General features: G+C 35.5%; 1 protein-coding gene across 2 annotated transcripts in view; it reads right to left on the bottom strand.

The window, feature by feature from the left end:
* Positions 1–11,022, bottom strand: part of LOC111398642 (helicase-like transcription factor CHR28) — a 19,061-nt gene extending 8,039 nt beyond the window's left edge. Inside the window, exons 1-8 of one of the 2 annotated variants that reach the window (XM_023025645.1) lie at positions 10,826–11,022; positions 10,200–10,221; positions 9,998–10,051; positions 9,679–9,910; positions 9,068–9,591; positions 3,496–3,567; positions 3,343–3,417; positions 2,360–3,263 (exon numbers count right to left, since the gene is read on the bottom strand). In XM_023025645.1, coding sequence (XP_022881413.1) covers positions 2,360–3,263; positions 3,343–3,417; positions 3,496–3,567; positions 9,068–9,591; positions 9,679–9,910; positions 9,998–10,051; positions 10,200–10,221; positions 10,826–10,845 — 1,903 coding nt within the window. In that variant the 5' untranslated portion in view covers positions 10,846–11,022. The remainder of the gene's footprint in view (positions 1–2,359; positions 3,264–3,342; positions 3,418–3,495; positions 3,568–9,067; positions 9,592–9,678; positions 9,911–9,997; positions 10,052–10,199; positions 10,222–10,825) is intronic. The other variant, XM_023025654.1, reaches the window with a different exon arrangement.
* Between the last annotated feature and the right edge of the window lie 734 nt (positions 11,023–11,756).

The following is an 11,756-nucleotide window of genomic DNA, read 5'->3' as shown; positions in this document are numbered from 1 at the left end:
CCCCCCCAATGTATTATACCTTTTTATGGCACAGAACATGCAATTGTTGGGCCTGCAGTCCCACCAACTGCGCCTTACAACAAATGTTTGATGACATTGGATCAACCTATTGCATGAACATCGGTGATGATTGAAATAAAATTCACATGGTTTGTAACAAATATATGAAAAGACGATACATAACAATCAAATATTCTCTAGATCTGATAATCAGTTATGTTTGTTACTTGTCATAAAGTTTCATCTACAAGGTTCTAGAAACGGGAGATGTACAGCTCACAAGATACAAAAAAAAGTTCTATTAACTGTAACAAGTTAACAAAGCAAATAGATGGAAGAAATCCAGACTCAATAAATGCTTCTCTAGCTGGGCTTTTACTTCCCTTTCCTAATTTTATTAATCAATTATACAGATGCTCATGTTTGCTCGTAAGTACAATCATATAATATCCCTATGCAGAATATCTATCAAGAATCAAATTCTTGCTGCCTGTAAAATAACAGGGTGAAAAGGTACCACTCCCTTCATGCAACAATATGAACTCATGATCACTCACTCACTCGGAGTGCTTTCTTCTTCTTGTGCCTCTTCTTTGCCCGTTCCCCTTCTTGTGATGGTAATTTTGGGATTCTGGAGTTCTGAAAGAATTTACTTATCTATTTATTGTTCCATTCTATCTTTTAGGTTTGACGAAATTCCAGGATTGTCAAAATTCACTAGTGCACCAATAATCTATATTTACTAGGGTAACAAAAAATGGCAAGGAAAAGAAAAGCTTAAGCATAGAATGCAAATCTAGCAAAAGACGGAGTGGTCAAGTATAGAACTGCTCTTCAAAGTAAAAGGTGAACTGAAACTTGTATATATTTCTTATCTGTCATTATTAGTTGCTGCGAATAGCCAAATGGTATTATCTGATTATTAGAAGGTACAATGGCATTCTCTAAACCATCTTAAGACTCTTTTAACTTGTTAAAGAATCTTTATCATGCACAAGAAAGACCTGGTTTAGATAAAAAAAGAACGAGGAGAAACACAAACAGCTAAGAAACTGTGAGAGTTCGAAAATAAGGGAAATACAAATATCCCAGGCAAAGAAAAGGATAATTATTAATTACTAAAGTGAGGCCATTGTTCTTGGTGTATAAAAGTAGATGTTCTCATTTCTGTCAATGATTGAGAATCTCTTTCAAAATTCAGCTGCTTTAAATCCTTTAGAATTATCTTCACATCTTATACATACAAAGCTACAATTCCTGGACACAACTTTTAAATTTCTTATCAATGCCAAAGACATAACAGGAGCTATAGTAAGTACATTACTACATTTTTTCCCCTCTCTTTTTCTCATGCAAAGTGTGATTTTGGGGTGAAGAAGGAAAAATTGGAAACAAATAACACCAACTGATTTCAGTATATTTCAGAACTGCATAAACACAATCACCTTATACCGTGTGAATAATTGCTGAACTCAACATGTTCTTTTCAACGTAAATAAAGCATTTATAAAAAGATTTGAATATCAAATTTAATGAACAATCAATTTAACTTGGTTTTGTCAGATTTAAACTATTTTATACAAGCAATAAATCATAAAATTGTTGAATATTTTGATATGCACATCAAGTTATATAGTGATTTGATAATATTGCTCGTGTGGAGCTCTCCAATATTCCCCAATCTGTTTAATTTTATTAAGCACAACCAAACAAAATTCAGATTTTAATGCTTATCCTTTAGAATCAACGTTGCAGAATTGCAACTGAATGGTCACAGTGACTACCTAGGTACTTTTACAAGCAGTAAACGATGCTTCACATCTAAAGAGATCAATCTGTGACCAAAACAGAGCTTTTTATAACAACTGATTCTCAATCAGGTATCTTAGGTTGTTTACTACGACTTCTGTGTAATAAACATACATCAAAAATCATCACAAAGATGACACCGCAACAGTACCAACAGTAACTATGCTACCAACACAAGGATCCCCCACTCCACATGGTTAAAAAGTAAAAGGCTAAGATTTGTTCAGTGTTCACAGATATCAGTTAGAAAACTATCTGCATGATTGGATTACTGCTGGATAATTTCATGTCAGAACAATATATCTCCAGCTTGTAACTTACTAGACGATTTAGCGCACACACGCAAAGGCTTGTAAAATAATTTAACCTTATGAGGAATTATAGATTGGATATAAATAGGCAGATCAGCTTCTGTGTATGCAGCATAAGGATTAGATTAAGCAATCAACTACCATATTCCTTTCTTAGAATCCTTTACACTAGTACTATCTTGAGAAAACATACAGGTGATGCAAAAATCACAGAAAAATCTAATAATTAAAGAAATTACCTTTTGTTCGGCGCAACATGATCTGTCTTAAGATGACTTGAAGCTTCTTGTAGCCATGAACTGCATTCCTAGAGATTGGGAACTTGATAGAAGCACCAAATGATTTCAATTTATCGTATGGTTGATATCTCAGAAATCTGAAATAGCTGAAGACTTCATCTATTGAATTTTGTATAGGGGTTCCTGACAAGCACCACCTTCGTTTTGCTCTAAGGCTGCAGCAGGCTCTAGCTACCTGTGTTCTGTGATTTTTTATTGTTTGAGCTTCATCTAAAATTACTCTAGACCATTTCACCCTAGCAAGTGTACCACAATCAGTATCAAAAGAAGGGACATCAATTTCACTACCACCCTTCTTGCGGCTCTTCTTAACTGATGACTTTTTCGGTTTCTTGTTCGTGGAAAATTCTGAAGATAATCCATATCTTGCTACATCTTTTTGTTCATCGTCGTCCTCTTCAACCAAAGGTCGTTTTGGAACTTCATTCGTTACAATGGAATATGTTGTTACAACCACCTCATACCTTGCCAATGCATCAGGATCTTTTGTCCTACTTCCTCCATGATAGACTAAAACCGAGAGTCTAGCTTCAGATGTAACTTTCTCATCCAGCTCTCGAGCCCACTGTCGAAGAACACTGGCTGGACAGACAACAAGTGTACCTGCAGCTGGCCTCCTACCACGGAATTCGCCCATTGAACGACTTGATTTCGGCAGTTCCATAAAATCATCAGATCCTTGAGTCCGATTTTCTTCATCAAGCTTCACACTACTAATTTCATCATCATCATCCAAATTCAAGGGTTCAGTTCTGACGTTACGAGAATCTTCAGGTTTGGATTTTGCTTCAAAAATCCTCTGCATCTGTATGAGAGCAATCATTGACACGGTCTTACCAAGGCCCTGTGGGAAGCATAATTATGATCTAGGCAAGAAAAAGTCAAAATTAAAAGATGAAGTCAACCCTGTTACTGGCTCTGACCTGATCATCAGCCAGAATTCCACCCAAACAATTAGTACTTGATTCCTTTTGAAGCATCCATGCCAAAGCGATTTTCTGGAAGATGAGATGCTACAGTCTTAGGACCACAAATGCCTATCATAATTAAAAGATATTTAATAAAAAGACATGCACCTGATGCCTGAGAAGAGAGACTGTCAAGATACCATCACGTACATTAGCTTCAGTTTTAGGCTGATGAAGGTCCTGCAGGAAAAATATTTAAACAATAGATACATATCAAATATCCACTAAACAGCAACTTAGTAGTCAAAGATGGTGCTGCAACACACTTTTGCCTAACATAATTGCCAATTAACACGTTTGGCTATGACATCATGACCTTTCTAAGATTTTTAAGGAATCAGGCTGTATTCTGAGCGAAGATCATCACGTAACCTACTTCAGTGAAAACCTCAATGAGACTAAACAATACTATCAGTAGTCACTGTCCTAGGTATACAGACCATAAAAAGAATGAAGTGTCCATAGATGAGAAGAAATATTTGGGTTAAAAGTTAGAACATATAACCTTACGGTTTTACAACTATGAGTCCGGTTTTGACCATTTCTATTTTTTTTTTATAAGTAATCAAATATTTTATTAATCACGGATAATATACAGAAAGTATGTGATTAATTTATACAAGAAATGAACAACAAATTGGGCAATCCGTCTATACAAGTAGTAATCGCAGCATTAAACCAAGTATACAATGTCAAATAAAATAATTTTTTAATATGCTTTGTTGTCCTTGAATGATTATCAAAACAGCAGCTGTATCCTTCCCTCTACACATACCACACGATGCATCCTAGAATAAAGTCCCAAACAAGCTTGCTATCCTTATTACGAAATTTTCTCCTCCATGCTTTCAATACATCCTTTCATACGCAGCGGAAAAACGTAATCCATGTGTTAAAAAGTTAGAATATCGTTCCACATGGAACAAGCACTGTCACAATGAAGAAACAAGTTGTCAATCGTCTCCCCATTCCTCCTAAAAATATAACACCACTCCGTAACATAAAAACCCCTTATTCGGAGGTTATCCACCGTTAGCACCTGTCCCTTCACAACCGTCCATATTAAAAATGCCACCCGAGGGGATAATTTACATTATCATACCATCCTCCAAGGGAATAAGCTCTCCACAAGTTCCAATAACAACCTAAAATAAGTACCGACTGAGAAAATACCATCCAACTCCCAGCCTGCAAACTCCTCCTTAAAGCAATATTCCAACTGAGATTCCCATTATATATATGAGACCTTATGCACCATAGCATTTGGCATCAAAGCAATACAATACAGAGAAGGAAACCCCACTCTTAATGCCAAATTTCCACAATCTTCCCAAAATCTGAAAATATTGTCATTTCCCACCACAAACGTCATTCTATCCTAAAAGTCTCTCCACCCTCGTTGGATATACCTCCACAAACTCACCCAACAAGAAACAGGAACCTTAACTGAGCACCATCCCCCTCCATAACACCATATTTCGCCTCTATAATTTCTCTCCAAAAGGTTTCCCTCTCCACGCTAAATCGCCACAACCACTTAACCAATAGGCCTTATTAAGCAATACCAAACTCCTCAATCCGAGGCCCCCATCCTTATGAGAGAACAAACTGCACCCCAATTAACCAAGTGAAATTTCTTCTCTTCCCCATAGAAACTCCCTTTGAATCCTCTCTAATCTTTTTGTCACTGAAATAGGAATAGGAAACAATGACAAAAAATATGTAGAGAGATTCGATAGGGTGGACTTAATGAGGGTAAGACGACCTCCCTTTGAGAGGTACATATGTTTTCAACTCGCTAACCTCCTCTCCACATTTTTCACAATACTGTTCCAAATATATATACTTTTAAAGCATGCTGCTAAGGGGATCCCAAAATATGACATAGGCAGATGCGCAACCCTACAACCAAATATGGTGGTCAACTCCTCCATATTATCAACATCTCCCACTGCAATAGCCTCATATCTCCCCAAATTTATTTTCAATCCAGATACAACTTCAAAACATAGAAGTAGATGACGCAAGTTCCTGAACTGCTCAACATCTGCATCACAAAAGATCAATGTGTAGTCTGCAAATAGTAAATGGGATACTTGCAATTGGTCAATCATAAAACCCCTTAACAGGCTCTCCCCCCAGCCTCCTCAAGCATCCTACTGAAAGCTTTCATAACAATAACAAACAGCAATGGAGACAAAGGATCCCTTTGCCTCAAGCTTCTGCTACTCCGAAAATAACCTTCAAGAGTGTCATTCACCAAAACTGAGAAGAAATCCGTAGAGATACAAAACTGAATCCATCTGCACCACTTATCCCTGAAGCCACATCGCCTGAACATATACAAGAGGAATCCCAGTTCACATGGGAATAGACTTTCTGAATATCAAGCTCACATAACATCCCCAAAACCCCTATGCGCAATCTTGAGTCAATACATTCATTTGCTATAAGTACGGAGTCCAATATCTAGCGACCTTTGATGAAAGCATTTTGGAATTTAGCCCTTGTTTTAGCCCCATTTTGGAAGGAAAATGCATTTTTGAATAGTGTATTGATGGAAAATGTGATTAAAAAAAGGATAAGTTTTGGATTTATGTGTGATATTATTTTATTGAAGAATGTGGCTGAAGTGATGCCAAAACACTGTTTAACAAAGTATTTTTTCCAAAGAATAAGGCTTAAACAAGGGCTTAAACACCGCTTTCCCCAACACCTCTTTTAATCTATTTGCCAGTACCCTTGCAATAATCTTGAACATCATACTGACTAAATTGATAGGATAAAAGTCTTTAATATTCGATGCTCACGATTTTTTTGGAATCAGCACAATGAATATAGCATTAGAACTTCTCAGGAACATGCCACACTAAAAGAAATAAGTAAAGACATCCACAATGTTCGATCGCACCACTTCCCAACAAACCTTATAAAATGAGAAAGTGAATCCGTCTGGTCCTGAAACCTTATCATCATTCATGTTGAACACCATCTCACTAATCTCATCTCCCCAAATGGTCTCTCTAACCAACTGGCATCCTCCTCAGTAAGAACAGAAATATCTAACCCCTCCAACTCGGGCATCCAGTCAAACTACTCCCAATAAAGATTTTGATAGAAACTGTGTACATTTATCCCCCTCCCTCAACCACTTGACCCTAGATTTTTTACGCCAAGCTACTTCATCCATCTCCACCAACCTCTCCAACTCTCCCACTCTCCTCGTAATTCTCCACGTCTCTCCCTCTCATCCCCTATCAGTCCTCGACTCTCCTCCCTCCTATCCAGCTCTTTTATTTCTGAAGTGCATTGCTTTTACGTCAATTAACATCTCCCACCACCTCCTCATTTCACCTCTTTATATCCCTCTTTTTATATCCCTCTTCAAGGATTTCAATTTCTTATCCAACACATAATTGGGAGACCCCCTGAAATCGTAAGATGTCCACTAATCTCGTACTCGCTCCCTAGAGCCTTCTACTTTTAGCCACATCTTCTCAATCCCAGATAGCAAGATAAGGAATTGATCAGAAGACACCACGAACCCAATCTATTTCCAACCATGATTTTAGAATACCAATTTTTTCGGTGTATCGATTGTTCTTAGCTTTTCCTAAACAGAGAATACAGAATAGTTTGAGAACTAATTTAATTGAACAATTGGAATTTCTATTGTGTATTTATATAAGCCGGAATGGTGGTCGGACATTGAGGCATATAGGTTCGAATCCCAAATCGGTCCTTGCTTGTATTTCCTCTCCTTCCACCATTTTCTCCGTCGCCTGCTCCACCCAAGATAATCGAACCTCCGGTCGCATCACCAGTTCGAGCGGTGATGCAAAGGTTTCCACCTAGGGTCGCCACTTGTGTGTGTGGTAGTATATGTAGCACGAGGCCGGTTGTTTGGGGTTTGCCGAACAACATGTTATTGTCACCTAGGTTGGATGCTACATACCTTATGTGAAGATGCATCGTACCATTTTAACCATAATGTGAAATCAGATCTCAAACTACGGGTCAAGTGAAGAAATATAGTAAACAAACCAAACCATTGAAACCTTGTCCATCGGACTCCTAGAAAATCGAAGTATCAAGTGAATCTAATTTTGCCTATTGAAGAGAGAAAAGATTAAATTGGTTATCCTGAACGTCTTACAATCTACTTCAACAGGAAGTAGAGAAAAACAAATTATCACAAATCACCAAATCCACCAAATAAAGGATGAATTACTAAAATCTCTATATGGAGCAAGGGTCTCATAAATAGCTTACCTAGCATCTAGTGTTCATACTTTATGCAATAGGACTCCATAACTTCAGAGAATTTCTATGATTGTTTCTTTTAGGACATTTTCAGACAAAAAAATTACCACGCTTACCCTCTCCAACATGGTTCTCCTAAGAAAATCCGAACTGACCAAATAATTTAGTGTAATCCCCAATACACATCAAAAAAACAAATGAATCCAATTAAGCCCTCGTTTGACCCCCATTCTCATTCTCATTTTTTTTCACTCTCTTATTTTCAATCACACGATCTTCCATAAAATAATATTATACGCAAATAAAAAACTTTTAATTCTTTTTCAACCACACATTTTTCAAAAAACACCATTAAAATTTGGCAAGAATGGGGGCCAAATGGGGGCTAAAATCCCCAAAACTCATCACATAAAAAAATCTCTCATTCTTCCAAATATTACAAGAACACCATCAAGTAGCCTAAATAAATATTATAAAATCTGAGAGAATATTAGATTCTCAATTCACTAATAAGTAATAACTTATACAATTCTCTGGTAAAGCTTTAATTAGATTATAAAAGTTCTGGTCAAACTTTAATCAAAATCTTCTTGTTAAGGATTGTAAGCTTCTGCCAGTATCGCTTTCCTGTGTTGTACAGCATCACTGCTAAAACATGTGAAGTATATGGTTAATCCAATAATGAAAGTTTCATAAGAATACGGTCAACCCAATTAATGAAAGTTTCGCAAGGGGACATGAAGAAGGCTTCCAATGAACAATGAATATTTATAATAGCTTTGGTCTTGATCCTTCCATTGTGCAGCTTCCCAGTATGGGTTATCTGCCATATTTCAATTTACATGAAACTAGATATCATTCTCCTTTATTTCATGCTTACCGTATCTGTGTTATCTTCCACCTAATTTGAGCTAATTCACCATTGAATTCTGTTTAACAATAAAACAACATAGACTCGTAAAACTGAACACAGTAACAACAGGCATCAGCAGTAGGTAAATTTTCTAAATTAAATATGTTTGTGTGTGTATAAATGTATATCTGTTGTGCCTGTACATACATAAATATCGGCTGTAGTTCGACATTACATTTACAAGTCAAGAATCCTCCTTATTTGAACATAAATTGCATAATCATGAGTAGGTAGTTTTTGCTTCTATACAGTGTAAAATTTTCTCTTTCAGTTTGTTCTACTTCGTAAAAGCCGAATCACAAGAAAAAGTCACCATAAGCAATCCAATTTTGATTTTTCCACTTCACAAGCAATCACGATAAGGAGGGGAAGCAATAAAGCTTAAAATAATAATACAATAAAAATAAAACTTAAAGCCCACATAAATCAGTCAAAATGGAGTTAAAAGAACTTATAAAATGATCAAACAAGTGTCAACAAAAGATGGAAGAAGACTTTAAAGACCTGCAAAGCTGCTTGGAAAATCAATCTCTCATCAGCATCAGTAGCCTTTTCTTCACCAACCACGGGATGTAGAGGATCGTTTGGACCGGCATATGGATTGGCTGATGGAGATTTTCCAAGAAACGGAGATGGTGGTAATTGTCTATTGGCTCTGTTTTCATAGAGTGGTGATTCACTAAGATTTACCCCAGTAAAATTGTCTGAGTTCTTGCCATTAGAAAATTTAGACCATGCAGATTGGTTAAGTTTACCATAAGTTTCAGTAATGGCATTCTCCACTAAATTGTTGGATCTCGCACTAGATGAAGAAGGCTGAAAGGTTGCAGGAAGGCCCCTCTTCAAAGCCTGTCGAGAAGGAGGTACTGCAGCATTTATACCAAAACTACCATTATTATTTGGATCTCGAGCCATGTTTGAACTAGAAGTCCCAAAAGTTTCAGCAGTACTCAGATGGTTATGGGGTTTTAACAAAATTTCATCATAAATCTTCAAAGATGGAGCCTTCCACGAAAGATCATTGTAACCTGAAAATTGTTGAAGGACATCTGATCAACTACTTACATTCTAATACACTAGAAAGGTGTTTACATTCAAGAATGATAATTTTTTACTTGTCGGATCAGGAGTAGAAGATGCCCGTGGTGGAAGGACCCTAGAACTGGAAGAAGCGGCAGAATCCCTAACAGGAGACTCATCTCTATAATTGTCTATTTCACGTAAATCTGAGTCACTGTCTGATGAACTGATATCTATAAGATCCATTGATGCCATTACAGCTAAAAGATAATCTTCTGATTCAACTATCAATTCAGAAGAGTTGACAAATGTAGAACCAACCTGAAACTGGATTTCAAACACTCAGAGATGGCATAAACAGATTTCTGATATACGTGATACCACCATACTAGACGAAATAAATTCACTTTTTACCTGTGAGGTATGTCTTGAAATCTCAAGAAACCCACCAAATATGGAGTAACATTTCTGAGTAAATTTTAAATAACATGCAAAGGATTCACATTGTCAAGCATCCATGAAAGTTGAGTACATCAAATTCCAATGATAAAGAAAAAGAAGAGCTTTAGTAAGGATAACGAGTCAGAATTGAAAAAAATATTTCAAGCCCACCAACCCCATACTGGCGGCTTTGATTCCTGCAAAGAGGGAGGGAAAAAAAAAAGTTCTAAGTTAACAGGTTGAAGCATTTATGAAAGCGAGATAATTTTATGCGTAACTTACTCAAAAAGAAAGAAAATATGTGGGAGGGGAATAAACAAAATGGCAAAATTAAAATTCATCAAGGACTCCACTTTGGAGTCGAACACCCCATGTAACATAAATTATGAAAGAAGAATGGCTACTGGTGAACAACTAGCTATATGGATCAAACCATGATTCAATCGGCAACCACAGAGAAAACCAAAGTCTAAAAGGCAAGTTCAAGGCAAAATCTCATATTCAAATGAAAGAAAATGATCGAGCAAAGAAGCCTTTAATTCCAACCCGAAATTCAAATTATACAAATCCCCAGGAAACTGCCCTCCAAGATTTCCTTGGTTTTCCTTTTTATAGACATAAAATTATCCCAAAAAACTACACAAGAAAATAAAGAATTTATGGGTCACCTCAAATAAGTTGAAGTCCAGTTATTACAAAATACAAATACATAGGCGTGTGTTTGATATCTTTCCAGGACTCGTATGAAAATGTACGCATGTATGTGATTTCAGAAAGAAGGGGTTTGGTGTTTTCCGAAACCTGGTGCATGATTCCAACATTGATTCTGGGAGTTGAAATTCGAGTACAGAAGGGTCGAAATAGATCTTGCTACTCCTTGTTTGGATTCTTCAGAAAAGCCCTAATTGCTCGTCCAAGAGAGCAGCAGGCGAAACTGGAAAACCTTCTTCGGTTCTCAACTTTTTCTGCTTCCCATTTTTCGCTCGGTTATTATACAATACAGATGATTCATTTTCATATGTATTTAATTAGGACTTTTAATAACTTTTTGAAATTTATAAAATTTAGGAGGATTCGATGTAGATTTTTTTTTAAAAATTTAACACTCCATAAAAGTTACAGTCTATTCAATTATAATTTGTCGAAAGTTTTCATAAATTTTGAGATATTCAAATTTTAATAATTTTTAAAGATTTTTACAGAAATACAAACTTATAATTAGAAAGTACTCATATAAAATTTCAAAATTATCTCTCATTAATCATGAGATTGTGAAAGACTTTCACAAACAAAAAAGAAAGTCTTTTTTCCCATATTTATCCGTCATTTTTTCTTCTACAAACATTAGAAGTACAATTAAAATTTAATTTTTTTCTATTAATTATATTTATTTTGATTTATCATTCTCTCTTTGTTCATCTCCTTTTTCTATTAAAAAAATAAACTGGATTCTTATAACTTTTTTTTTTTCATTTTTCATTCATTTTTTGTGAAAATATCTATATATTATTAAATTATAAAATTTTATATAGCAAACTTATAATTAAATTTAAACATATTAATTTTTTTAATTTTTAAAGGTATATTATATTAATAATATTGAATATTAAATTTATTTTTTAATATATATACGTATAGTTTTGAATATTATTTATTCAATTAATGACTTAAATCTTTATTTTCTTTTAAAATAATTTTTTATTATATGAGGAGAGGAAGGGGAAGGAAAATT

The sequence above is a fragment of the Olea europaea genome, chromosome 1, assembly GCF_002742605.1.
Source record: "Olea europaea var. sylvestris chromosome 1, O_europaea_v1, whole genome shotgun sequence".
NCBI classification, from domain to species: Eukaryota; Viridiplantae; Streptophyta; class Magnoliopsida; order Lamiales; family Oleaceae; genus Olea; species Olea europaea.
This window is presented reverse-complemented; position numbering and strand designations above follow the sequence as displayed.